At 50.7% G+C, this 27,637-nt stretch overlaps 1 protein-coding gene and 1 long non-coding RNA gene across 6 annotated transcripts; one reads left to right on the top strand and one right to left on the bottom strand.

The window, feature by feature from the left end:
• Positions 1-422: 422 nt before the first annotated feature.
• GBX1 (gastrulation brain homeobox 1) lies at positions 423-26,960 on the bottom strand. 5 transcript variants are annotated; one of them, XR_005021136.1, is made up of 4 exons: positions 26,876-26,960; positions 26,231-26,308; positions 3,853-3,976; positions 3,340-3,411 (listed from the first exon to the last, which is right to left on the bottom strand). XR_005021136.1 is itself a non-coding variant. In XM_036862752.1 (3 exons), exons 1-2 carry the CDS (start codon positions 20,414-20,416, stop codon positions 2,852-2,854), a joined length of 1,116 nt encoding a protein of 371 aa, XP_036718647.1. In that variant the 3' UTR covers positions 423-803; positions 857-2,851. The 5 variants fall into 5 exon arrangements, 1 of the variants encoding a protein (XP_036718647.1); XR_005021134.1 differs by having other exon boundaries at positions 3,343-3,414; XR_005021137.1 differs by having other exon boundaries at positions 3,343-3,414; positions 26,231-26,303; positions 26,876-26,943.
• Positions 4,487-8,102, top strand: LOC118900407. Its single transcript, XR_005021138.1, has 3 exons — positions 4,487-4,675; positions 4,844-4,915; positions 7,523-8,102. It is a non-coding gene; the product is annotated as an uncharacterized LOC118900407 (long non-coding RNA).
• Positions 26,961-27,637: the final 677 nt, after the last annotated feature.

Below are 27,637 nucleotides of genomic sequence, written 5' to 3'. Positions count from 1 at the left end.
CCACGTGGGTCCGTGCCCAGGGGGAGAGTTCTGAGGACGGGATGGGTTGAGTGGCAGCGCGCCTCTGGGGAACTCATCCCTAGGCTTTGCGTTTGAGGAAAGGGGAGGGGGTAGGTCACCGACGGCAGAACAGCCGCCTTGACTCCCACCAACCCCTTGCCAAACTGGAGGCAGAATCCAGAGCTTCTGCTTTTCCCTCGGACTATCCCTTAGTTATTCTAGAAAGAAAATCTGGGAGAAACTCCTCTGTACCTGTTCTTGAAGGGTGAGAACTGCTAAGTTAGGGTCCCCACTCCCTAGGGAGCCCGTTGCTCCCCGGTTCCGGGAGCTGCTCTGCTGGTGGCCCTTGTACATTGGGTGTGGCGGGCTGGTGCTCTGCACGGCCCTTGCCCATGTGTAGGGACATTAACCAAGTAAAGCTATTCAGAGAGGAAACCAGATTTTACTGTCTTGGTCCACAGCCCCTTTTGCCAGGCTGACAAGAGCCTTAAACAAGGTTAAGGGCAGAATAGAGACAGGACCATGGGTGTGTGTGAGACTGGGTTCCTAGGCTCAGAAAATACTAGCAATAATCACCTCCAGGTTCCCCAAGGAAAAGAAGCCCCTTGGGTGGCTGAATGCTGCCTGGTATAGTTTAGGAGGCTTCAGAGGTAAATGCAGGAAAAAAGGGCAGATCAAGGCCTTGGTCTTGCTAGTTCTCCTCCCCGCCCCCCACTTCCCCTCCCTGGGGGCAGAGCCAGAGGGCCTCCGCTCCAGCCCTTGCTCGACCTGCGGACATGGATTCCTGACAGCAAGATGACAACCTCCAGCCCTTGCTCGACCTGCGGACATGGATTCCTGACAGCAAGATGACAACCGCTCCTGGGATCCTCGACCTCTGCCCGGCTTCTCTCCTGAAAAGAATCTCACCCTGTAGGTTCCCCATGTGGGTGAGTCAAAGGTAGCAGACAGCCTTGATCTAGATCAGGAATGGGGCTGGTCTGGACTACATTTTTTCAGCCTGATTCTCCAGCCTTGCTGCAATTTAGCCAAAAGATAGAGAGGACCCTGGCTGTGCGTGTCCCAGCCAGGGCACCGTGCCACCATTGCTCGTGACCAGTCACAGCTCCAGGCTGCGTTCCGTTTGGTTGCCAGAACCAGCTAGGAGGAAAGAGCTGCCAGGGAAGGGCTGTCTCAGTCTCACTGGAAGAGGCAGGCAATAGACGTGAGCAACTAGACAGCGGCTGGCTTGCAAACCAGGAATCAGCAGCGACATGCCCTCTGACGCAGGTGAGGAAGCCGGCCGGGGGCTGGACTGAGCTGCGCTTCCCTCCCCTCTCTGACCTTGCCTCACTCACAGCCGATTTTTTTTTTCTGTTCTACTCCACCTCTCCTCCCAAATCAACGCAGGTGCTGTTTCTTCCCAGGAAGCCCCGTTAACCATGACACCAACTTCAGCTGGCTTCTGTGGTAGCTCCGTCCCCGATGCCTGTGCGGCCTGACTCCACAGCTGGTACAGGACGGTAGCCCGTCTGTGAAGGTGGGGGAATGGCAGGCAGCTCCAGCTTGTCTCGTTTCCCTCTAGGTCTACTCTGTTTCTTGCAAGTGCCCCTGAAGCCTCACGTCTGTGTGTTTCCTTCGCCCACCATTAACGCTGTTCCTTAATCTGCTCACAGAATGCCAACCCCCCAGGCCTCCGCCACAGCACACCCCCTTCCAGAACCGCCAGGTACATTCCTGCCTCGTCCGCGCCGCGCCGCAGTGGGCCCTCTCAACCAACCTCATTTTATAACAGAAGAGGACTTGGGATCCCAAGCTTCGTAAACGGTGCAACGGGGGTGGGGGGGAGACCACAATTAATGCTGTTAAAACAGAGCCCTAGAAGTGGGTCTTTTTACTCCAGGCCCTGATGTCTGGAATATCGAAGAGAGCAGAGATGGACTAATAAGCTGCCACGCCCTCTACACAGGAAAGGATTCGTTAACGGGCACCCAGGTGATGGGGGTGAGCCCCCGGCCGGCCCGTCCCTCACACGACTGATAACCTCCACCTACTTAGACACGGCCAGACACACCCCACCTAAGCTAGGCTCAAGTACTTCATTTCCCCTCAGAATACAAAAGGGAGTGAATCCTCTACCCTGAAGTCTGCAAACTCTTCCAAAGAGCAGAAAGCAGAGGTGCAGAAGCTTGCCTGTTTAATGGTAAAGAGAAAAGAGGTGCCGCGTTAGGAGCATGAGAGCTGGAGGCGTGAACGGTGGGCAGCACCTGCGGCGGGAAAGGACATTAGTGGAGGTAGATTACATGAAAGAGACAGTGAGTGCTGAAGGGTTTCTAAGGGGCTAGTGACAGTTCCACTTCGCTTCTTTGCGCGTTCTGTACTATAGACAGGCGAGGCGGTACCCACTCTGGGGCAGTGAGATGGAACCAGACTGGCTGAGGATGGAGGACACACACAAGCTCCCCAATCCCTCTCAGGGGTGCAGACAGACAGAGGCAGAGAGCTCCATATATACAAACTTCACACAAAATAAATAAGGAGCTGTCATCAGCTTGGCTAGGTCTCACCCTGGCTTCCTTCCATCCCCGTCAGAAGCGATTCCAGGGCATTAGCCAGGAACCTTCCAAGCCCTAGGGGTCCACCTCAGTCCCAGCAGCTCCTCGACGGGAAGAACCTAAGCCCCTTTAGCCCTGAAGCCCCAGTCCTGGGGGTCTCTGGAGTGGCTCAGGGCCAAGTGCCAGGAGAGCCCCCCTAGAGCTACGTTAGTTGCCGACTGAGCCCCGTCCGAGGGCAGAGTCACAGCGGGAGCCCCTCTGGTCCGCAGAAGCCTAGCCCAGTCTCAGAGCAGGCTCAGGAAGCCCCCGGGAGCCCCTCAGGGCCGGGCGCCCTGCTCTATCTGTTGGTGCTGGCTCCGCACAGCGAACCTGTTGACGTGCACGGGTATGGGCACGACAATCTTGGGGTTTCTTACAGGCTCCCCAGAACGGCTGCTCACATTGCCGGCTTTGATGCGCTTCCACTTGGCCCGCCGATTCTGAAACCAGATCTTGACCTGCACCTCACTGAGCTTGAGGGCGTGGGCGATCTGGGAGCGCTCGGTCAAGCTCAGGTATTTCTTGCAATGAAACTCCTTCTCCAGCTCCAAAAGCTGCTCGCTGGTAAAGGCTGTGCGGCGCCGCCGGCTTTTGCCCCCAGGAGCCGTGACTCCCGCTGCCGCCGCCGCCGCCGGTGCCCCCTCCTCAGCTCCAGTCCCCAGGCTTCCCGTTAGCTTCGGTTTGGCTCCCAGGAGGGCCCCGGGGCCCCCTGCAGAACTGTCCAGGAAGCCGTCGTCCTCGCTGTCACCGCCCGAGCCCTCTTCCTCCTGCTCGCTGCCTGCTGGGTCTCCCGCCGGCGCCTCGAGCTTCTCCTCATCTGAGCTGTACACCTTCCCCTCTGCTGTGGGGAGCGAGAGCCAACGGATGGGGGGGAGAGGCGAGGAGAAGGCAGACAGGTTGGAGGCGGCACGTGGGACCGTGGCCAGGCGTGGACAGCACGACAGCAGGAGGAGAGACAGACGTGGAGGGGATGAGACGGGGCGGGAGGGGAGACATCCGGGGTCGGGGGTGGGAAGAGGTTCGGGAAGACAAAGAGATGGGAAGAAAGGTATTAACCAGCACAGACTTCACTCCGCAAAGTGGGGGAGGCAACAGGCATGGATCAAAAGAGCACCGTCCCCAGGACTGTGACACCTCAACCCCCCACCCCTGCAACCTCGCTTCCCCTACCCGCTGCCTGCCGGCCCTCTCCAGACCCACACCGAGGGCTTTCCACTCACTGACCACCCCTCCAGACCCCGACCACGCGGCCGCAGGTCGGAGTGAAGCAGCGGGGAACCTGGCTTAGGGTCCTTTCAGTGGCTAGAGGCAGGAGTGAGCGACGTCGGAGAATTCACTTTTGCAGGAGAGAGGGGGAGACCACAGCTGCAGCCTTTGCTATTCTCCTAGGACTCCTCGCTGGCCTAGTGGGAAGAGATACGTGCTCACCTCTATTCCGCCTCCCTTCCTTCCCTCTTCCCTAAATCCGGAATCTTTTTTTTTTTTTTTTTTTAACCTTTTGGCTGCACCGCCGCACGCCATGTGGGATCTTAGTTCCCTGACCAGGAATCGAACCTGCGCCCCCTACATTGGAAGTGCAGAGTCTTAACCACTGGACCACCAGGGAAGTCCTGGAATCTCAGAAGCTCATTTCCAGATGGAAACTTCAGGGTCACCTGAGTCCCTCCCCCTGCCGCAATCGGGGTCCAAGAAGTGTTACCCAAGCACCTGCGAGTCAGGAGGTTTCCGTACCCACCTCCCCAATTCTCCTTAACCAGACCATCCAGCCCAGAACAGGGCGCCTGCCCTGCCACACGCCACCTCATCAGTGGTCAGATTTTTCTTCCAATTACTTAGCCCTCCAGGACCCTTTCAATCCTTCTCCTTAACTTTAAAAAGACATCATCTCTTTTCCACCCTCCCTCTTTCCCAGCCAAGGTTGCTGAGAAGCACAAACAGCCGCTTTCTGCCCAAGTTCAGAATCCTGAGGACCCTGAGCTTGGTGTCACTGAGAGAACCGGAGGGCGTATGGGAGAAGGAGGAAGAAACAGAAGTTCAGCAAGGGAAGACACAGAGAGGAAAATGGAGAAAGAAATGTTGACTCAGTAGACTACTGATTATTTGTAATCACAGGCATATAAACATTTTAATCCATACATAATTCTAAAATTTAATTCGGCCATTGATTTTAATCTTCTTATCTATTGACATTTTTGTCAGAACTGCAAATAACGCATTACGAATGTTTTCAGTGTTTGAGTTTTACAAACTCCCTTGTTTTCTGCCCAAAGGACCAATAAACAGTGGAGCAACAAAAAGTCAAAAGAAAACCAACCAGTAGAAAAGAGAACAAAAGAAAACAGGTAATCCGTAAACTGAACAGTCAGGTCCTTACCAGTGGAGCTCACTGTGTAAAGCGGGGAGGACTTTGTAGACGTGGCGGTGCACCTATTCACATCACCACATGTCACGTGTACACTCCTAAGCACACTCTGAGGTTGAGACTACAACCCAGAGCTAAGTGACTTGGGGCAACAGTGAAATGCTTTATAAGAGAATGGGGCTGTGCATGTGTGCGCGCGGCTGGACGGCATCCCACCGCTCAGAGCTTGGCTGGCGCTCCTCTCTAACCCCTGCCATCTGCCTGCCCCCCTGCAAAAACTTCTCAGGGCCTCCAGGACCAGCCCAGTGACTTTCAGTTCCCTTCCCCGATCCCAGAGTTGTCCTTTCCCCTCACGGATGCAATCCACACCTGTTCCTTTTCCTCAGGAACCACATTTGCATTATTTTCCTTAGAGGCCAGAATTCAGCCCCTGCCCAGATCACCCACCTCCATCTCAGTCAGTGTTCTCATCTCACACCCCAGGGGTATCTTTATGCCTGAGCCCCTGCCTCTTCTTGGAGGGCTTCACGCTTTATCTGACCTTTGCAAAACCCACGTGGCACACGCTAGTTTAGCCTCACCCAGACTTCCGACGCTGTTCCTGCTCGCTGCTGCCACCCAGCAGCAGGTGGGCTTCGTTCGCTAACAGCCCCCCCAAGCTCCGCCAGCACCCAGCTCTGTGAGCTGTCAATAGATCCATCCACTGTCCATAGGTGACGTACCCCTCGTGATGCTCACCTCCCACCACCCCGGGCTTTCTTCCTTATCTAGCCAAAATCTGTTTAATTTCTGCAAGATTCAAATCCTTGGGTTCCCCTTTCATGTCATTAAGGGCTCTTTCCCACACCATTTTCCTCTTCCCCAGAACTCAAGCGTAACGTGTCCCAAACTGAACTCCTGAGACTTCTCCTGAGCCAGTTCTTCCCCATCTGAACCCCCGTCTTTCCCATCTCGGTTAATGGTAACTCCATCTTCCCTGTTGTTCAAACCAGACCTTCACTCTCTCACCGCTCATGCCCAACCCATCAGCAAATCTCGCTAGTGCTGCTGTCTCTAAAATACCCGCAACCCGACTTCTCACCACCTCCTCTGTGTCCAACTAGCCCGAGTCACCCTCGTCTCTTACCCGGTTCATCAGCATTTTCTCCTGCTTCTGCCCCTCCCCCTGCCCCTGCCCCAATTATTCTTCTGTTTGAAATACTATATTCTTCACCTAGATTTTTGCACTGACTCATTCCCTATGTCCTTCAGGTCTTTATCAGTGAGACCTTCTCTGATCATCCTTTTTAAAATTAAAACTCCCAATACTTCCGATCTCCCTTCTCTGCTTTACTTGTTGCTACAGTATGTGTCACTAACTTTATTAACTTATTTTATTGGCTGTCTCTTCCTATTAGAACATAAGCTCCATGAAGGTAACCATTTTTATTTATTTATTTATTTATTTATTTATTATTTATGGCTGTATCCCCAGCATCTAGAAAGTTACCTGCACAGAGTAGGCACTGCATAAATATTTGTTGACTGAATGAAAGAAACTATTCCCAAGCACTTTCTCACTCTCCATCTCTGTCCCTCCTTTCTCAAGCCTCACCTAAAATATTCCCTACAACCCTGCTCCCTCACCCCAGCTCCGGGCGTAAGACATTCTCTCCAAGAACATTATTCTACCCACTTTTCAGTGTGCCCTCTGATCTCACATTCGCTGTAGAGGAACCCATATGTGGTAGGAATCTATAGGATCTTATGCTAAAGGAAATCAAGAACAACCCCCAACATCATTACTAAATCCTCTAACTTTTAAGTTCTGATTTTTAAACATGGTTTGCAGTAAACAGTAACAGAAAGAATAACAAAAGCTTGTTAAAACTCAGCCCAATATTACAATATTTCAAACAGCTGCTAAAAAGGCAGAAACTGGATTTCAGGGCTTGAAGGATGAAATCATTTAGCACAGCCCCAAGCACCCAGGGGGTGTCCAATAAATCTAAACTGATGATGACTGAGATGAGGTTCCCAGGTTCCTGATCTGGCAGGGCCCTCCTGAGATCAAACCGTCCATCCCTCTGTCTTCAGACAGATTCCATAAAATCAAGCCCGCATGAGTGGGCCACCCCCAGTGCCGCTTTTAAAGCCATATAAGAAGCACAGGTTCACAACCTCTCTTGGTTACTTGATCCCGGTGGGATCCTGAGTGGCAGGGACAAGAGTGTCTCCCTGAGCCTTTAGAATCATGACATTGAGGGCTCTGATAAGCAACTCTTCTAAGGAGGCGGGGGTGGGGAAATAGAAGAAAGCAACCGAGAGGGGAAAACACAGCGACGCTCTCAGAGGAGAGGGTCTGGGACAGTGAGTGAGGCTGAGGAGGAGGGAGAAGGAAAGGCACAGCAGGAGGAGGAGAACTGGGGCACGAAGCGGCAGGGGGTGGGGCAGACATAGCGGCAGAAGAAGTAGATGATGAGTAAGAGAACCTGAAAGGGCTGAAAAGTTTAGGGAGAAAACAGAAAAAAATCGGGGCATGGGGGGAAGAGAGTAAAAAGCTTTCGAAAAAAACCCAACACGCCCTACATTTTTCCACCCTAAACAGTGATGCATCTGGAGCCCTGCTGTTTGTTCTCTGCTCCACCGACAGATGGAGCACTTTAGAATGCAAGACCCAACGTGATGGAAACGTATTCGGAAGGCTTGGACGAGCAATACGGCAGTTCGACCCTTTACAATATAGCGATCCTGAAACGGCTTTACTGTTTTCTCATGAATGAGCTAAAAAATAAATGCAAACTATTTTCTTTTATCCAATTCATAATGAATACTAATAGTAAATATACTCAAAACAAAGATGGCACCTAGAAAAATGGTTTTGGCTAAAACTTGACAGAAGCACATCTTGTTGATAAAATTTCTATTTGCAAACTTTGATTTAGAATAATTGGACCTGGTAGATATAATGTCCATAAAAGTACATTTCTAACTGCAGATGCTATAGTTGGTTGACGTGAACAAAAAAACTTGATCAACAAAACAAGACGTAGAAAATTTTCAATGGGAAATAATGATTCTGATGAGAAAAATTCTAGCAAAAGGAAAAATGTTTAATTGGAAACAATTTTACTGTGCTAGGTAGGTAGGTAGGTAGGCCAAACAGAGAGGTTCTGTCCTTTGTGTATGAAAATGACATTATTGGTAATATAAGAGTACATTGTTTTACATATAAAATAGATAATCAATAAGGACCTACTGTATAGCACAGGGAACTTTACTCAGTACTCTGTAATAACCTATATGAGAAAAGGATCTCAAAAAGAATAGATATATGTATATGTATAACTAAATCACTTTGCTGTACACCTGAAACTAACACAACATTGTAAATCAACTATACTCCAATATAAAAGAAAAGAAAAAAAAAGAATACATTGTTTTCAGCTTGTTCCCTGTGGGTAAGTCTACAGTCTGTGAAAAGACTTTGGTATCTATCTAGGGGAAATGACACTGAAGCAGACTGGTTATTAGGAAACATCCAGAGCTCTGCTGGTAGATGCTATTATCCTAAGAAGCAGACATCGCCGGGTTCGAACCATGATTACTTGTAGAGTCCACCCCAGGGGCATTATTCCACCCCAGAGGGCAGCACGCAGACTCCAGGGGCGCCCTTGCAAGGGGCCTTCCTTCCGAGAGGAAGAGAAGCCCTAACTTGGTAAGGAGTCAGGTCAGACTGGGGAAGAAATCAAGGGCAAAAGAATCCGTGGTACGTATTCTCCAGTAGAAAGAACAAATAGCACCAGACTTGTACCACCTAGAGAGAGAGTCTGCGGCTGAGGTCACCAAGGATGCTGGGCCTGGGGAGTGGAGTGGAAACCACCCCCAGGACTGGAGAACCACTTTACACAGAGCCCCTGTGCCATTCGGCCCTCACGCAGCCTGCTGTGGTCCAGCTGACATAAAACCCAGTCTTTACTACGCACTGAGGAGAAGTCTCTCCCCCATTACACTCGGTTCTGACTTCTCTTCCCTCCATTTAAAGAGCCACTACCCTCACACGCCCCAAACCACTCTCCGGACAACTACCCAGCTTCCTGAATACAGAACCAATTTGGGTGGGGTCAAAAAGTGGGATAAAAACCCAGGTCACCCCTCAAAAAAGAGGCATGATTGCCACCACCCTCATTGCATCAACATGCCCAGGACGTAATTATTTCTTTGTTCCTTTTGGAGACGGTACTTCCTCCCGTCCTTGATGGCAACTAGCTCACTTTCCATGCGTTTTTCATTCATCCTCATTAATTTCATGCCCACGTTATGCTACTACTCCTTCCTATAATTTTAGGTACAAGAAGGAAAATTCACTTTCTCTCTCTCCCATTTCCCCATAACTCTTCAGCATTCTTTACTCCAAATCGACATGAGAACTTCCTCTACATCACTCCCACCTTCATGACAAGTTCATGGCGACTTCCCCACCGCCCCAAGCTCAGAGCTCCTTTCATGGCATATTCACATCATCATTGCCAAGAGCACCCTTGTATGACCTTTAACTTTCCCAAATACTTTCACACTTATTCTTTCATCTTTGAGCAACTCACTGAAGTACAGCTGACCTATTAGTAGTAGTAATGGGAGGTTAGTAACCTTATTTTCAGATGAAAAAACTGAGTTTCAAAAAGATGAAATGGGGCTTCCCTGGTGGCACAGTGGTTAAGAATCCGCCTGCCAATGCAGGAGACACCGGTTTGAGCCCTGGTCCGGGAAGATCCCACATGCTGCGGAGCAACTAAGCCCATGCGCCACAACTACTGAGTCTGCGCTCTAGAGCCCGCGTGCCACAACTACTGAGCCCACATGCCACAACTACTGAAGCCCGCACGCCTAGAGCCTGTGCTCCGCAACAAGAGATGCCACCGCAATGAGAAGCCCGCGCACTGCAACGAAGAGTAGCCCCTGCTTGCCGCAACTAGAGAAAGCCCGCACATAGCAATGAAGACCCAATACAGCTAAAAATAAATAAAAAAAAAAAAAAAAAAAAAAGAATCTGCCTGCCAATGCAGGGGATACGGGTTCGAGCCGCGGTCTGGGAAGATCCCACATGCCACGGAGCAACTAAGCCCGTAAGCCACAACTACTGAGCCTGCACTCTAGAGCCTGCAAGCCACAATACTGAATCCCGCACACCTAGAGCCCGTGCTCCACAACAAGAGAAGCCACCGCAATGAGAAGCCCACGCGCCGCAACTAGAGAAAGCCCACGCACGGCAACGAAGACCCAAAACAGCCAAAAATTTTAAAAAATTAAAAGAAAAAAGATGAAATGATTTTCCCCAGGCACACAGCTAGGCACAGAGCCAGGTCTAGAATCCTGGTCTCCTAAACCTCCAATCAGTGCTCTTTCTATCCTTTCCAGTAAAATATCTTCTCTTCCCTCCACTTGAAGTAAAAGTCCTCCCCAGATGCCTCACCAGATAAATAGCCTTCCTATGAAACCCAGTTTTAGTTCAGACCTCATCCCGTTCACGTATCACCCAGAGCTCCAGCCTCATCATCAACATCTTCCCTTCCCTTTCGCAGAGAAGATTCTTAAAATCGCCACGGAAGAGGCCTCACTCACCAAACTCCACCTTTGTCCTTTCACAGGCTATTTTTCCCATCATTCCCAAGACAAAATTCCCTCCAAATCTTTCTGCTGTTTTTTCCATCATTATTGGTTTGTATGATGTAATCTTACCAGTCACCATTTCTTTTATTTAGAAATGTATTTTCTCATTTAAAGAATGATACTGCCCATTTATGGAAACAGTTTTGTTTTAATACCAATTTTTCTCTAGCTTCTGGTGTGCCTCTCTCGTCCCTCAAGGACAGCTCTTCCTTGCCCAGGAGTCAGCCTCACTGAGGAACAGACGCTTTCCCCCCACCTGCATCTCTGCCTGCCTTCCCCATTCCAGAACCCTCTCGGAGCCTCACTCCCAGTGTCCAGCACTCTTAGCACTGCTTATCTAGCCAGCAAGAAGGCTTTCCTCCCTAATGCTGAAAGGGAGTTAAAGGCACATTCTTTTCTTTTTTTCTGGTTGATAGACATCTGTTTAGGGTTTGTTTTTGTCTGCCCAGCACCCCTTACCCCTCCTGTTCACGAATGGCACCCCCTTCCTCTGGCCACTGCTCCCCATCAACTGCCCAGTAGAGTGGGGCTGTCAATTGCATTTCTCCACCTTCACGACCACAAGGAAGGTGACCTGGAGCTGACCAATCCTCACATCCGGTCTCTCTGGGGACTTGACTCAAGCTAGTGAATCAGTTGTCCTAGGATTTTACATGTGCTAGAATTCACTGGGGTCCCGATCTGGGATTATAAAAATTTAGCGTTGCTTAGGCTTGTGCCCTCCCCTTCCTCTCATCAGGAGAAAATGAGGCAAAGACAAGAGACAGGAGCCAGACTGAGAGCAAGAAAAAAAGACCTAACGACACTGTTTGCATTTTTGGATCCACGTGAATCAATAAATGTCCATTTTAGCTTAAATTAGAGCTGAGCTACTGTCACAAGCAACCCAAAGAGTTCTGATTGCAGACACTGCTCTAACTAGAAGTGACAATACTCGCATGACTCCAGGGAAAGTAAGCCTCTCCACCTCACTCCCACACCAATCCCATCCAAAATAATTTTTCCAAAAAGAAACCCAGGTCATCCCTCAAATTATTCATAATAATGCCACCTAAAATTTCACAAGTCTGAAGTATATTTGGACTTTAAAAAATCTCCATAAGCCATCCAGTGTGAATTACTTTAATCCAATAGCTTGCTCTTAACACTAAGCTGAGATCAGATATATGAGGGAATAGGAATTCTGATGAAGAAAAAAGGAGAGGTGTTTTTTTGTTTGTTTGTTTGCTTGCTTTGGGTTTTATGTTTGTTTTAACAGAGAGAAAGGAAGAACAGGACCCAGTGGGACACAGAAGGGCTTTGGGCAGCCATGTCCACAGAGAGTGTCTCACCAAAATGTGAGACAGGAAAACTGAAAAGAGGGAGGAAGAGCTAAAGACAAAACTCGAAATCTACCCATATTAGGTTCATGCAATGTTCTCTCCTGGCAAGCCCCATACAACCAGTTCTCGGAATACAGGGCTATTTCTAATTTGTCCTTTTCAGTACAGAGAGTGCCGCCCATCACAACTCCTGGTAAAGAGGTCTTTCCCAACTTAATTCCCAGGAAGGCTTAATTCCCATCCATTACCAGTACACGGACAACATATAATTTCTTGCATACCTATGACTCTCGGATGCTGGACAAAGATCTTCTCATTTAATCCTTAACTCTGTGAGGTAAGAACTGTTGCCCTTATTTTACTGGTGAGAAAACGGAGACTGCAGAGGTTAGTATTTTGCTCTAGATCACAAAAAGGGTGGTGCCTAGATCTGCATCCAGAGCCTGTGTTCGTTCCTCTGGGCAACACCACATCTCTCTGTTATCACTGAATGAAAAGGAGACTGAAACCCACCGTCACCCTATCATAACTTCTGTACCAGATGGAGAAATAATACAGAAGACCAGGAACTGATTTCACAGCACAACTCTTCTTTTTGGGCACTGCTTCCTTCCTCACCACATCAACTTGGTCACAATCGATCCCCAATCTCTTTGGCCTAGATAAGACCTACCCCCACCTTTGTCAAATGTTTCTCTCATTCAGTATGATGGCTGTAAACGGCCAGAGCTCAGGTAACACCATCCGGATCCCAGATGATGGACCCTTTTCCATCCTAAAGCCCAGCCCTGATTTCATCTCAAGATGTAGGCATCCCAGGCGCCTCCTCGTCAGTGACCCCGATAACTCAGCACTGAGAAGTACAGAATCTCTTCTCCCAATCCCTTTGCTCAGGATGGCTTTTTTTTTTTTAAGGGAACAATTCATTAATAAAAGTATCCTTACAGATAAAAACAGAATTGTAGAGCTGGAGCGACCTTAGAGATCACCTAATTCAAACCCCTAATTTTACTGATGAGGAAGCTGGGACACACAGAGGTGTGATTTGGCCAAGACCAATCAGTTCCATACTCCCAGTATCTGTGCATAATTTATAGGACAGTTATCACCTATTCCAGCACAAAGTGCTTCTTCCCTTCGCTCTTGGGATAGTTTCATCTTCCTCCCTCCTAGTACACGGCTGCGTCACTTCTCTTCCCATTGCTTCCAATACAGAGTTCCAGCTTACCCAGTACTTCTACTTTAATACCACTTCCTCCATAATTCACAGTCAAGAAATCCATCTCCCATTACCCCCAGTGCTTTCTCCTCATAACCCCGGTCTCCGTTAGTCCCGGCAGCCCCCGCGCTCCACGACCCACCCCCCAGCCCTCCCCCCCCCACCCACCCCCGGCCACATTTCCTTCTAATACAGACTTTTCATTTCATCACTGGAAGAGTATTCCTTTCCCTTCCATGATGGGAAGGGGATGAAGGCACCGCCTCATGACTACCTGACATACAGTGCTGTCTCTTCCTACTACCACTTAATTCAACTCGTGAAGGTCACTCTTCTATCACACCAAATTCAAGCATCTCTTTTCCCTAGCACTCTCCCAATCAGCACGTCAAAACTTCTTCCACATTACTCTAAGCTGTAACTTTCTCCCAGCAAGATCGTATGGCCAATGAGAAACCCCAGCCTCTTCTCTACCACTCCTAATCCAGACCTCCTTTATCACCATCACAGCCGTGGGCACCACCACGGGCATACAGCGCTCTGTCCTTTTCACTGTTTCAGATGAGGGGTTTCCTCTGTCCGACCCCGGCCTGGGGCATTTCCCATCCCCTCTAGGTAAAAGTTCTCCCCCAGCGAACTCTTTCCTTCTCATCGTTCCTATTTAAGCTTCTCTCTTTTTGTACATCTACCCCCCTGCTTCTCTCATTGCTGTTTCCTAATTCCCAATCCGTTTCACTGCAAAGATCCTTCTTTCCCCGTTATTTCCAAGGCAAAACCCTTGCCTATAGCTCCCTATTGTATTGCACTGAGAGTAACATTACTGTCAATGCAAAGCACTTTGCTTAGAATATTATGTTCCTCCTTCTTTCCAATGTTTTCCAAAAACATTTCCCCCTCATTATTCCAATTACTGCCTCTCTCCCGTTATTCCCAGTACAGACTATTCATGCCCATCACTGAGTCTAAGAATTATGCTCCTAACCATCTAGAACCTGTATCTCCATAGTTGCATTTGTCACAGCAGAGACCCCTCTGTCTTCCAACCCTCCCAAGTGCTACCTTCACTATGGCACAAGGCATCTCAGGATCGCATTCCAATCCTCCAATAACATTTTCCGCTGTCATTTCTGAGATCTCTCTCTCTCAACCAGGGTCTCTCTGGCAGCCTGACAAAGCCTGTGAACCCCTTCTTGGAATAATGCTTTTAGGTGCATAACGTAAAACACACAGGATTAAAAAAAAACAAAACACACAGGATTATATTAGAAGCCAATTACATAAAATCCAGTTATCAAATATTTTAAATGCATTTGAGAATAATTTATGTTTCTTTACTAAATCATCAAACAACAAGATGTCACCAAAGATTGTAAATTTCTATGAAAATATCTGTGATTTCTATTGGTGACAAAAATCTCAGGTACTGGGGAAACTACCAAGGTTTCCGGCCTACCTTCATAATTACAGGAAGCGCCAAATTTTAGTGAGAAGTTAGTAGAAATGAAGATGTAATTTTTTTCCCACCCATAATTAACAGATCTCCTCACAGGAGGTCCATGGAGTCTGTGTTAACCGCCCGACTAAACACTGAGTCTAGAAAAATAAGCTTTAATTCTATGAAATTGAAAGGAACATTAAAAATCATCTGAACTAAAACTTTTATGTTACAGGTGAGGAAACTGAAGCCTAGAGAAGTTATAAGACTTTGAATCTCCTGTAGTGTTTTAAACAATACTAAGGCCATAACAGACACACAATAAACGTTCTCTGAATTGAACTAAGTGGCTTGCTAAAGTTGTACAGCTAATGATTGACAAAGTTGAGACTTGAACCCATGTGTCACGACTCCTAAATAGACGTTCCTTCAATCACATTAAGTTAATGCAACATTTGCCTTTCTATAAATGTCAATGGAGCAATCACTCTCCCTGTATGCTCTTCCTCAAAATTTCTAGGAAAACATGCTCTCCATCACTCCCAAGAAAAATCTCCCTCCTGTTTCTAACAACAGAAGTCTCTGATTCCATGTCACATTATCCCTTCCTGTTTTTCTCTCATCGGTAAATGTATCTTGACAGTCATAATGGATACCTATTCAGAAATTGATGGTCATCTACAATGTTTGCTAGCTATAACCAGATGCTTGACTTACAGCAATCAGCATTCAGATATCATGCTCCCAGGAAGTTTCCCTAGCCTCCTTGCATGATTTCCATTATTATTGCCAATCTCTATTCAGAAATTAGCATATCTTTTTCGGTTTAGTTTTAAAAACTAATGTTCACTACACTGCTACCTCCCAGTTTTGTCCCATCATGTTCTCTTTTCTATATCATCTCAACCACAAATGTTCTTTTCTTCACCATACTCAGTACTGGCATTATCTTTCATATCAATCTCTCACTGGATTTGTACCGTCAGTCCAACAATTACATATGGAGTGTCCACCATCCCTCACCTCTTAACTATTTGTTTTCAGGCAATCCAACCCTTTTCTCCCTGAATGAATCACTGCTCTAGACACCTGCAATTTATTTTTTTTTATTTTTTATTTTTTGACACCTGCAATTTAAAGTTTTCTCCTGCATTTCTCCAAACGGCTAGTTCTTTTCATCATTCCCCAGCACACAGCACCTCTTCACCCGTCCTCTCTGTGATGTGTATTCACACCACATCCTTAAGTTAGCTTTGATAACTGTCAGAGCTCACACACACCTTCACACATAAGATCATCTCTCCCCGTCCCATTCAAGGCAGAATTCTCTTTTTTCCTGTCATTTGGGGCTTACTGCTCTCTTCTCTCCGTATTCCTAATACATCAAGGACTTCACTATCCACCCATTTCAAAGCTCCTTTTCCCTCATCACTTTCACATGACTGTCCTTACAACTCTCTCGATCTGATATGTTGAACATGGTCCACATGTGGCTACGGACCACCTGAAACAGGGCTAGTTTGAATTGAGAAGTGCTTAATGTGTAAGATACACACTGGGTTTCAGACTTAGTATGAAAAGAGGATATAAAACATCTCATGAAAGTTTTTATATTGATTAATGCTGAAATAATATTTTGGACACGCTGGGTTAAATAAAATATACTATAAAGTTAGTTCCACCTGTTTCATTTTACTATTTGAATGTGGCTAATAAAATTATTTTAATTACATAAGTGACTTGCTAGACAGCACTACTCTGGGCACTTCTGTTGATTCATACTTTTAAATCTTCCCTACTAATTCAAATTTCTCTGTTATCACTCCTCCTAGGACACCTCTCCCAGCTACCCCCACTGCTCCCACACGTCAAACCTAGAATTATTTTCCGTATACCATTCTCAATACCTTTTCTACCCCATTATTTCTGTACACAGTATTTCTTTTTGCCTGCTAATATAGCTTCTACCCCTGCCATCTAATCATAATAAAGTTCTGTTTTCTTCTTCATCAGTTCTAGTAGGGTGCTATCTGTCTCAACTCTCAGAAAAATTTTTAGAAATAGTCCTTCTAATTCCCGACAAAACGAACTTTGCTCACCTTTCTCCAAATTGGCCTATCTTCACTATAATTTCATTAAAAGGGCTAGTAATTCTAAAACCCTAGACAAATGTAAATTAATAATTTCAGACCCATGTCACCCATTCAAACTAGGACAGCAATTCTTCCCCTGTCATTTTAAAAATGTCGTTCCTGGGCTTCCCTGGTGGCGCAGTGGTTGAGAATCTGCCTGCTAATGCAGGGGACACGGGTTCGAGCCCTGGTCTGGGAAGATCCCACATGCCGCGGAGCAACTAGGCCCGTGAGCCACAACTACTGAGCCTGCGCGTCTGGAGCCTGTGCTCCGCAACAAGAGAGGCCGTGATAGTGAGAGGCTCACGCACCGCGATGAAGAGTGGCCCCCGCTTGCCGCAACTAGAGAAAGCCCTCGCACAGAAACGAAGAACCAACACAGCCAAAAATAAAAATAAAAATAAATAGATAAATAAAAAGTTAAAAAAAAAGTCGTTCCTTCTCCAAACTCTACTATGTTGACGTTTCAACCCCTTTATTCAATCCGAGAACTCTCTTACTTCATGCTAAATACTCTAATACAATTCCCCAAATGGAGTGTTTGTTTTCCCACCACTTTCAGCATGCGTCATCACTCCCCAAACTGATGAGACGTCTGACATTTCTGGAATTGCCATTTCTTTTCTCGACTATGTTAGGGAAAAATCAAGACTGGGAAGGTGGACGGGAGTGGCGAGGAAGGGTTGAGAGAGTCTGCACTGAGACGGATAAGAAGATGCGGTCACAGAGAAGACCTCCCACTCATTATCCCCTTCGAATGTTCCTTCTGAAACCTCTCCTTACTGCTCGGCCCCGCAAGCCCCACTGTAAACCCTTTATGTGTATCTCTTCCCAATGAATGATTGCCTTCACTCCAGCACCTCTCAGAATTCTTCCTCTGTAAGGTCTCCTTCCCATAGTTCTTAGCAAAGAAATTCCTTGTCTTTACTCCAAGGGCAAAGAACAATCTCTTTATTGCTTCCAATATTCCCTTCAGGTGATGAAGGTCTTTCCTTCATCATTCTATATATATAAATTCCAGTTTTTTATCACTCCCAGTATTGAAAAACCTTTTTAAAAAAATTACTCCTAGTGTTGAAACTTTCCCTTCTTTCCTACTAGTATATTTATTTAGTTCCTTCCTAATCCTCTCAAGACAGAACTCTTTCACATACACACACACTTCTGTTCCAGAAATATTGTTCCCTTTTCATGTAGCCAACGCTAGAAATCCCTTGCACATGTCTCTTCCAATAGGTGGCCCTCTCCTTTCTCATATGCTCTTTGGATAATCTGGGTATATAGCTCATTTGTTCACCCTTTCCTCTATTCTATTCCTCAATATTTCTCTTCTGTTCTTCTCCTCTGTTTATTCTTTTCCCTCTCTCTCTCTCTCTCTCTCTCTCTCTCTTAATGTCTGGTTTTACTGACAATATTCTATCTGCTTCAGAAAAGAGACCCCATCATACAAATGGGTCAAAATAAGAACTGAGGGGAACCTGAAAGAGTAGGACACGTTGCTTGTTCTCCCACGGTCCGGAGATAACCCCCCCAGCTCCCCTCCACTGGGGTGTCTTCCTCTCTCCTCCCCCTCAGCTCATCTCTTCCTCAGGTGTCTGGTTCTCCTACTGCCTCCAAAGCCATCCCTCTGACGCCTGCCTTGCTCTCTTTTCTGCCTTAGGACGACCCTATTCGAAAACTCCCATTGATCCTTTCCTCTTCCCATCCTCCTGCCGGCTGCTCCCCTTTCCCCCCGGCTCTGGCCCCTTTTATCTTGTGGACATCTCCTCCCACCTTCCAGTTGCTGCTCTATCATTTCCTTTGGGTCCTCCTCAGGAGATGCTGCTTAGACTTCAGCTACTGGTTCCGCCTGGTCCAACCAGGTACAAAAAACAACGACAGCTGAATACCCAAAGCCAAAATGCCCAGGGCTAGAGGGGCAAAGAAGAGGAAGGCAGACTCTACAGCAGCCCTTGGGGTCTGGAAGAGGTATTAGCCCTTTGGACAACTTCAAGGAAGGGGCCAGGAACCTATCCTCAGGAATTGCTCTCTCCGGGCAAAGGACAAAAGGGCTCTTGGCTCTCCTCCTTGTCTCCACTAACGTCAGCCCCCAGGCCTCCTGGGTCACTTCCACCTGCTAACCTGGCTAAGCAGAGGCAGGTTCATCCTGAGGCTAAAGAACTTCAAGCTTCAGGATCGCCACACTTGCACGCAGCCCGTTCTTCTTAAATAGGGCCCACCCACCCAATTGCGTAAGCTTTGGATCTCAGCACACCTGAATCTGCCCTTGAATAGCAGAAAGCTTTTCCAGCTTCTGGAGGTTAAGGATCAACAGGGAAGCCTGTTTAGATTGATTCGCAACAGGGTTCAGTTTGAATACACCTTGCCTCTACTGAGACGGAATCCTCCTCTGGAGGATCCAGGATTCCTGAATATCTCTTAGCTGAATCTCACTGGTGCCAGAATCTTAGCTGGATTCTGGACTCCAGGCCTTTGGGCCACACCCAACTCAGCCCAGCCTGTAGCCTCTCCCTTGGCCTCCCAGTCAACCTTGGTCCAGCAGTGCTAGGCCTCCTGCTAGCTAATGTTCCCTTAGGACCCCTACTTGGTTCTTCAAGGCTTAGCTCTAAATCCGCCAATAAAGAAGTGACCTCTACAAGTGTAAGAGAAAGACAGGTCATCCTCACCGTCAGCACCACTTTAAGACCCTCCCTTTGCCCCTGCGTTCACAGAGCCCATTCGGGGTCAGTACAATCGTCTCTCCAGAAGCCCTTAATGAACTGACAGCTGCCCCACTGTACCCTCACCCAGGGGTCTTGCTGGTGTCCCCAGGAATCCCACACTGGCAGCTTCTCTATTCCCAGCAGAGGAGAAAAATGAAGGGATTCTGAAAAGGAGACGCAGGGTGAGGCTGGAGGACTAGACTGCTGGGAGGAGAGGCACTACTCTGGCGGGAGCACCGGCAAGTCTCTGGAGAGGCTGCAGGCACTCTGGAGACACAGCGGGGCGGCGGTCCTGGGATCTAGAGGAGCCGCGTTGGGAGCGGAATTGGAGGTGGCTCCGCAGAACCCGCCATCTGGGGGTCTGGGATTCCAGGGCTCCAGGCAGGTGCCGAGACTCCGAGCAGGCGGCTGCCTGGGGCTTCCAGGTGAACGAGCCTCCCGCCCGGCGCCCTGGTCGCCCGGCACTTACCCGGCAGACTTGGGAAAGTCTCTGCGAAGTGCAGAGGCGGGGGCGGTGCGGGGTCTGCCACTTTCTCCCGGGCGGGCAGCAGCTCTTCGGCTTCCAGCCCGCCCTCCGGGCGTCGGCCGCCCGGCTCGGGGTTGTTTCGGGTGGCAGTGGCGGCGGCGGCGGCGGCAGCGGCAGCGAGCTCCGGGGGCCCGTAGAAGGCGTCGGGCGGCTCCGCGAAGCTGGGCAGCGCGGTGGTCAGCGCCACCATCGAGGGCACGGCCTGGCCCAGCCCCGCGCAGAAGGTGTTGGTCAGGCGGCCGGCAAAGGAGGCTAGCGGGGCGAGGGGCGGGAGGCCGGCGGGCAGCGGCGCGGGGGCCAGCGCCTGCGGCAGCACGAGGGGCCGGTAGGGCATGAACATGGGGTAGCCGGTGTAGAGCAAGTGGCCGGAGCGCGGCGGCGGCGGCCCGATCAGGGAGTCGATGGAGAAGGCAGTGCCCGGGCCTCCGCCGCCGCCGCCGCCGCCGCCGCTCCCGCCGCTGCCCCCGGGGGCGCCCCCGCCTCCGGCTCTCTGCATCGTGCCCGGAGCTGCGGTCGCCCCAGGGCGCTCCCCTCCGGGCGCCGCCGGGCGCCCCGCGGCTCGGGCGCCCCACGCGGACACGCAGGGCTCGCTCCCCGGCTCCCGGGCCGAGGTGGCGGCGGGGCGCGGGCTCGGCGCAGTGTGGCTCCGGCGCCGCGCTCCCTCTCTCTCTCATAAGGAGGGAGGGGGCGGGCGAGCGGGAGGGCTGGGGGTGTCGCCCTCCGGACTCATCCATCTTCCTCAAATTACGCTTCACTTCCTCCCTCCGCCCGCAGCCGCCGCGCCCGGCTCCCGCTCCCTCCGCAGAACCCGTTCCCAGCGGCCCGGACGGCCGGCCCGGGACCCCCGCCCGCCCCCCGCAGCCCAACCAACTATTATTAATGGAGATTGATGAGGCCGGACACGCCGCTTTGTGAAAGTTTGCGGCCGACGAGAAGGCAGCGGCAGCTGCTGGGCCGGTGCCCCTCCCTCCAGCCGGCCCGCCCCCCACTCTGCCCACCCAGCCCTGGGCCCGGCGCGGACCGAGCGCGGGGCGGCCAGCGCGGAGAGCGCAGCGAGGGCGCGGCCGGACCACAGAGCCCCCCGCCCCGGGCCGCCGCCCTCCGTCGGACTCCGAGCCAGTCCCCCAGCGTGGCCCCCCGCCCCCGACGCCCCCTCCCCGGCCCCTGGGGCGGACGACAGGGCGGGCCCGAGAGCAAGGCGCGGCGGGCGGACGGGACCTCGGCGGCCCCCGGGGCGGCGAGGCGGGGACGGCAGGGGGCGCGCTCCTCCGCGGGCCCCTCGGCTCGGACCCTTTTCCTCCTCGGCAGCCCGCGTTCACACTCTCCCCCTGGTCCCTCTTGGCACTGGCTTTTCCTCACTCCCCCTCCGTCGCGCACTCCCTGAGTCCCTCGCTGTGGCCTCTGCGGGTAATTTCCTCGAGTGCCCTCACTGTAAGTCAAGTACTTACCATTCCTCTCACCCTTCTCCCTCCATCTTCCTCCCATCCTTTACATTCTTTTCCTTCCTCCCACCCTTTCCTGCCCTCGTTTCTATCCCTATTCCTGTCGGATTATTCCTATTTCTCACTCCCTATCCCATCCGCTTTATTCTATCGCCCCCCCCCCTCATTTCTCGCCTAAATCTGTATCTCTGTCTGTCTGTCTATCTCGGTCTCTCTCCCTCGCTCTCTCTCCCTCTCTTCCGCTATTAATTTCCCTGATTGGCTCCCCGACTCCAGCGCCGCTGATGAGCCCTATTCATTCCCGGGCCTGACACTCTCGACCTGCCCTGGCTGATTGCTGGGGGCTGGCCCCAGGAGCGCTGATGAGCCCCAAGGGTCAGCAGCGCTAATTAGCCGCTAATTGCAGATGACTCCGCTCACCTCCCCCATTCTCCGACACAGAAATGGCGGCGCCTTTTACCCTCCCCCTCCTCCTGATTCCCAGAAGTAGACTTGTCAATCTGGAGGCAAAAGTCATGGGCACTTTTGCTTGATAGCAGCCTCAGGTCAGTGGGCAAGAAAGACTTAAGACAGGCAAGTCAACAGAAGAAGAGTGACCGGAGCTTCAGGACACAGAGCAAGCCTGGCCAGCTAAATGAGGGTCATCTGGTCACTGGGAAACTGTTACTCAGGTGGGGCCAGGGAGAGCCAAGCAAGTTGAAATTAATAGTAGCAAAGCCAGGCAAGTTTAGGAAGAGGCAATCTAAACAGAAGAAGTTATTTGGTTTAGGTGAGGAGGAAAACCTACACCAGAGTCTCAGCGTTCCAAGAGAGAGCGGGGCAGGTGGGAACTCTGCATCTCAGTGACCTCTGTTCACATCAGGAGTGTTGTGTTGGCCTATGAACACCGCTCATGTCAGGCTGATGTATTAAAGTCAGCACCCTGAAAAACCCTGTCACCAGAGTGGGACAGAAGAGGGTGGGACGCTAGAAGGAAACCTTCTTGGGTCATGCTTGACTGACAGGGCATCAGAGCGGTACAGGGAGAAGAGGGTGGTTTCTGTGCGGTCCTGATCCATCTTGGGCTCTACACTGAACTCAGTGAAGCTTCCGAGAGACAAGTCTGGTGGGAAGACGGCTCCAGGGAGAAAGAAGAGGTGCCCTAACTCAGGTCTGGGAACAGAATCCTAAAGTACTACGATAATCCTTGTCCATCCTCCTAAAGATATTCTTCAGAACCCTTTGTAAAACTAACCAAGCATTGCACAGTACCAGTATGGAAGACCAGACTTCAAAAGTGTATGGTAGGGACTCTCCTGGTGGCACGGTGGTTAAGAATCTGCCTGCCAATGCAGGGGACATGGGTTCGAGCCCTGCGGTTTGAGCCCTGGTCCGGGAAGATCTCACATGCCGCGCAGCAACTAAGCCTGTGCGCCACAACTACTGAAGCCCGCATGCCACAACTGTTGAAGCCTGCGCACCTAGAGCCCGTACTCCGCAACAAGAGAAGCCACTGCAGTGAGAAACTCACGCACCACAACCAAGAGTAGCCCCCGCTTGCCGCAACTAGAGAAAGCCCGCGCGCAGCAATGAAGACCCAACACAGCCAAAATAATAATAAACAAATTTTTTAAAAAGTGTATTGTACTTAAAAAGTGAGAGGTCAGTACTTGGTGTGATGGCTTTACAGTGTTGGGTACCTAATAGAGGCTTGTTGGCTTGAAAAGTTACCAAGGGAACTTTGGGCCACAATCACCGAAATTAAAGCTGTATGAGCAGTAACACCACCAATCAAATAAAGCTGAAGGAAGAGCCATTTTTAAAGCAACTGCATTCACTTTTTGCATAGGTAATAAAATCACCTAGTACAAAATTCCAAAAGCTCAAAAGGATATATATTGAAACATCTCCCTCCCACTAGTCCCCCCAGTAAAAGGCCACTTTAATAGGCCTGTCACTCTTTGGTGGGATAGAATGGATCATGCATTGTCAAGGACTCAAGGTTAAAGACCCTCTGATCTTGAAGATGTATGTCACCCAGTTCAAGCCAAGAGCTTATTGCCCAGAACTATACTCAGTAAAGTGGAATTCTCTGCTCAAGCTGGCACAGAGAGTACAGGCTTAAAGCTTGTTGCCAGCAAATCCCAGTGGGCCACCAACTCTGAAATGAGGCACGTGAGACCTCGGGGACTTTGTATTGCCCTGGTGTGGTGTGTGTTTGTTAGATACTGTACTTTATAATCCACTTTTATCCTCGATCTGTTCCCTTGCCATGCTGGGGTCATGAAGTGTGACTTCTGCCCAGTCCTTGACATTCAGTAGCTAAACTAGAATAAAACCCTCACATACATAGTGGCAACTGAAGCAGCCCATTTCCTTTCCCTGCCCTTTCATGGACCGTGGAACTGAGGCTGCATGGTAAAAGGAAAAGAGCCTTGGCTGGAGTAAAAAGACCTGAAGTTAAGTTCCTGTTCTAACCCCTCTCTGAGCCATGTGACCTTGGTCCCTTTTTGACTTAACTTCTCCATCCATGAGAGAGAGAGCAATTAATATCTACTCTGCCCTGTCAGCAAGCCAGTGCAAGGATCAAGTGAATATGAGGAAATAACCTTCCAGATGAGTTCTTCCTGCACTAAATGGACAAAGAACAGCAGGGTGGTCAATTATGGAAGTTCCCCAAATCAGTGGCTCTCCAAAAACTGCTTCTTACTCTCCCATCAGTACCAAGGACAGAAGCTGTCATTATCAAACCTGAACAGAGCTGGCTCCTTGCTTTACTGAGAAGAAAACTCTGCGGTTCTCCTACTGAAACCCTGAACGGGCCCATGTACGTAAGCACCTCCCCTCACTGTCTAAAATGGAAGGCTAAAAGTGCTTCTTTAACTACCCACGTGCTGACTTGTCCCATCTCACTACTCCACCAGTTGGGGAAATGCTCCTACAGAGGAATTTTATTTTGAATCTACCCTCTCTGCTTGCGCCTATGTCGACCCCATCATCTGGCCTCCCCTTCACAGACTGGAAACCACCAGCCAGAAAGAACGAAGTATTCTTACGTCAAATCCAAATATACCTTCGCCTCACTCATTGGCGGGACAGCGTCCACTTACGGTGGGGAACGTCGGGCTCTGTCCGCGGGTACCCTCTGGTGGCAGCAGCGCGCAACTGCGTCACCTCGAAAGAGGTGCGGAGTACTGCAGCGCCCCCTGGCGTTAGTCTAGGAGACGCGCCGAGGGCAAAGGAACACCACCAGGTGAGCCGTCCAAGGGCGAGAGTGCTGGGCGCTGCAGGGGACTTAACTGTGAGTGCACTGGCTGGGCAGGGGGATTGTACACGAGAGTCTTCAAGTCTAGTACGCACACGCGTAGGTTCATGTATGGTGGTTGTATCCAGGTACTTGAACCCTGTGTATCGTGTTAAATGTGTGCCGATTGTGTGTGCACACGTGATACACGCGAGTAGGTTGGTGGTGGGGAGGTCCGCGCCTCCAGTGCAGGGCGGAGTCCTCACGGAGGCGTGAAATTGGTTTGGAGCAAACACATTACGGAAAGCAATTACCGGGGAGAGGTTCTGGGCCCGCCGGGAGCCGCAGCCAGGAGGCTGAGGAGGAAGCTCCCTGGCTTTTAAGAGTGTCTGGATGTCTAACCCCAGAAGGGACCTTCCTAACACTGCCCTGCTAAGGGGAGAATGCGTGAAGTTGGGCAGCAGCCTCTCATATTGACCACTCCACATTGCCTTTCTCCTCTTACACCCTCCCTCCTTAAAAAGCCATCTGGCAAGGAACCAGTGCTCTCCAGACATGGTCAGAAATCCTTCCCCCTTCTAATCACTTTTGGAGAGGCACCCCGCCTTCTGTGGAGTCTTCCCAGGCCCCTGCCCCATCCTTGTCTTACCCCTCAGGCCCTCAGCTCCCGCTCCCACACGTCTTTTGCATTCACTTCATTGCCCCCTTGTATTTGAACTCGTTATTCACACACCTGTTTCTCAGACCACATGGAAAATTCACTGAGGGTGGGAGCAGGTCTCATTCATAGCTGTATATCTAGTGCCTAAAACATGGGGCTCAGCAAGCACAAAATGAATGACGTGGATGGGAATGAACTAGAATTTCCATCAAAATGCACAAACAGGACTTTCTCAGGAAAGTCAACCCCTTGAGAGTCAGGATTCTCTTGGGACAGAGCTTTAAACATTTTTCACATGCAAACACATGCATTTCCTCCCTATTTATATCCCCAGGCCTGTCCTTATCCTTGAATGCCAAATTCATAGATCCAAATGACCATGTAACACAGCTTCTTTGAGATGTCTAATAGGCAGCTCCAACTTAACATCTCCCAAACAGACCTTCTGATTCCCTCACCACCTGCCCTTTTCTCATCTTCCCCACTTTAGTAATTAGCACCACCATCCATCCAGTTTTGCTCCACCAAGAAAAAGGGGAGGGGAGTCATCCTGGATTATGCTTTCCTTCAGCCCCCCACATCTACTCTATCAACAAGTCCCACTGAGGGACTTCCCTGGCAGTCCAGTGGTTAAGACTCTGTGCTTCCACTGCAGGTGGCGGTGGGGGGGGGGGTTCCATCCCTGGTCCAGGAACTAAGATCCCGCATTCTCGCGCGGTGTGGCCAAAAATAAAAACAACAACAACAAACAAAAACAAAACAAAAAAACAAGTCCCAATGAGTCTCCAGAAAGAGTCCCAAGTCTCACCTACTGCTTTCCCATCTCTGCCCGGACTGCTGCAGTAGCCTCCTAACTGGTCTCTGATTCTCCCTCCCCCCATCCCTCCTTTCCCCTCCCCTCCCCCAAGCCACTCCGAAGCCAGAGCCATCTTTCAAAACAGAAATCAGTTCATGTCACTCCCCTCTCTTCCCCACACCACTCACATGGCTGGTTCCTCCTTGTCACTCGGGCCTCAGGTTAAATGTCACCTACTCAAGGAGGGGGCTCCCACGTCACCTGAACTGAAATAGCCCCCAGTCACTCTTGGTCAATCGCCGAGGAATTCCTCTGTGAAGGGCTTATCACTCTGATACTTTCCCGTCTGTTTGCATAGTGTCTCTGTCCCCACTGGAGTGAACTTTCCAGTGGGGACCAGAGAGCCAGGCCTTTGTGTCGCCGGCGCCCAGGCCACAGGAGGCACTCAAACCTCTGCTAAACAAACGAATGGCCAGGGGGGCATTCTCCCCAGGACCCAGAGCTGGGATAAGACGGGGCTCCCCGGGGGAGGCCCCAAGCAGTGAGTGGAACCCGCGTGACCACAAGCCCGGCCAGAAGCCGCTTCCTCACCCGTCTCTTCGCCTGCGCCCACTTCCCCTGTGAGGTGGGCCTGTGGGGATTGGCCCGGCCTGGAGCGTCTACAAATGAGGGGCCAGGTCTCGGTCGGCCCCCACTGTTTGTGGGCCTGGGCTCCAGGCGCAGCCCCTCCCGTCGGGCGGTCCCATCCTCGCCCCGCGCCCCCCACGTGGCAGCCCAAACGGGGCGGTCAGCCCAAGGCCCGTGAGGCCAGTTGGGAATCAAGGTCCGCTCACCTCCGCGGCCCTCTCGACGCCCTCGCGAGCTTCGCGCCGTCTGCCTCGCCCAGGCCCCGCCCCCGCCGCCTCGCACCCTCTCGGCCCCGCCATTCGCCGCCTCGCTCCCGGCGGCGGGTGGGAAAGTTGTGAACTCCGGCGCGTGCGCACTCCGGGGCCCTGGGAAATCCGTCCGGCGACCCTTGACGTCACGGATCAGAGTGCACTGGATTGGCTGCTCCGTGGCTCCGAGCGGCCCCACCTCCCTCCAGGGGTTGCAGGCTGCCTCCTGGCTGCCGGGGGCGCCTACAAGTCCTTAAAATGCTGGTACTGCAAAGACCCTCAGGGACTCTCTCCTTCGCTCTTGTTTTACACATGCAGAAACTTGGGCCCAGAGAAGGGACGAGACGTCTGTTCCACAAGTTAATGGCAGAGCTGGGACTAGAATGGCAGAGCAGGGGTGTTACCTCTCAGCTCCGTGCCTAATCGGAGGAGCAGTTACGAGAGAGGCAGGAACCAGGTGTGCATCTGGTGCTCCCTGACCTACAGGACAGGCAGTAGGTGGAGTTGTTTTGGTTTTTCTGAACCTGGGTCTTTCACCTGAACCGTGGTTACCCTGCGGTGCTCGCTGGCCTGTGCACCCACCTTCCCGTTGTCTTCCTGACCCTCACCTCACTGCCCAACCCCAAGGCTGCCTTTACCGTGCTGCCCCGCTGTCTGCACTGCCTCGTTCCGCAGCGGCTCTGCCCTGCACAAGCCTCTTTGCTCCCCTGTCCTTTTGCT

Source organism: Balaenoptera musculus, chromosome 9 (assembly GCF_009873245.2).
Source record: "Balaenoptera musculus isolate JJ_BM4_2016_0621 chromosome 9, mBalMus1.pri.v3, whole genome shotgun sequence".
In the NCBI taxonomy this organism is placed as follows: Eukaryota; Metazoa; Chordata; class Mammalia; order Artiodactyla; family Balaenopteridae; genus Balaenoptera; species Balaenoptera musculus.
This window is presented reverse-complemented; position numbering and strand designations above follow the sequence as displayed.

Excerpts from the sequence above, each read along its gene's own strand:
- GBX1 (XM_036862752.1), bottom strand. The coding sequence starts at position 20,416 with ATGCAGAGAGCCGGAGGCGGGGGCGCCCCCGGGGGCAGCGGCGGGAGC. Across the intron at positions 3,415-19,863 it reads GACTTTCCCAAGTCTGCCGG|CAGAGGGGAAGGTGTACAGC; the intron begins GTAAGTGCCGGG and ends CGCTCCCCACAG.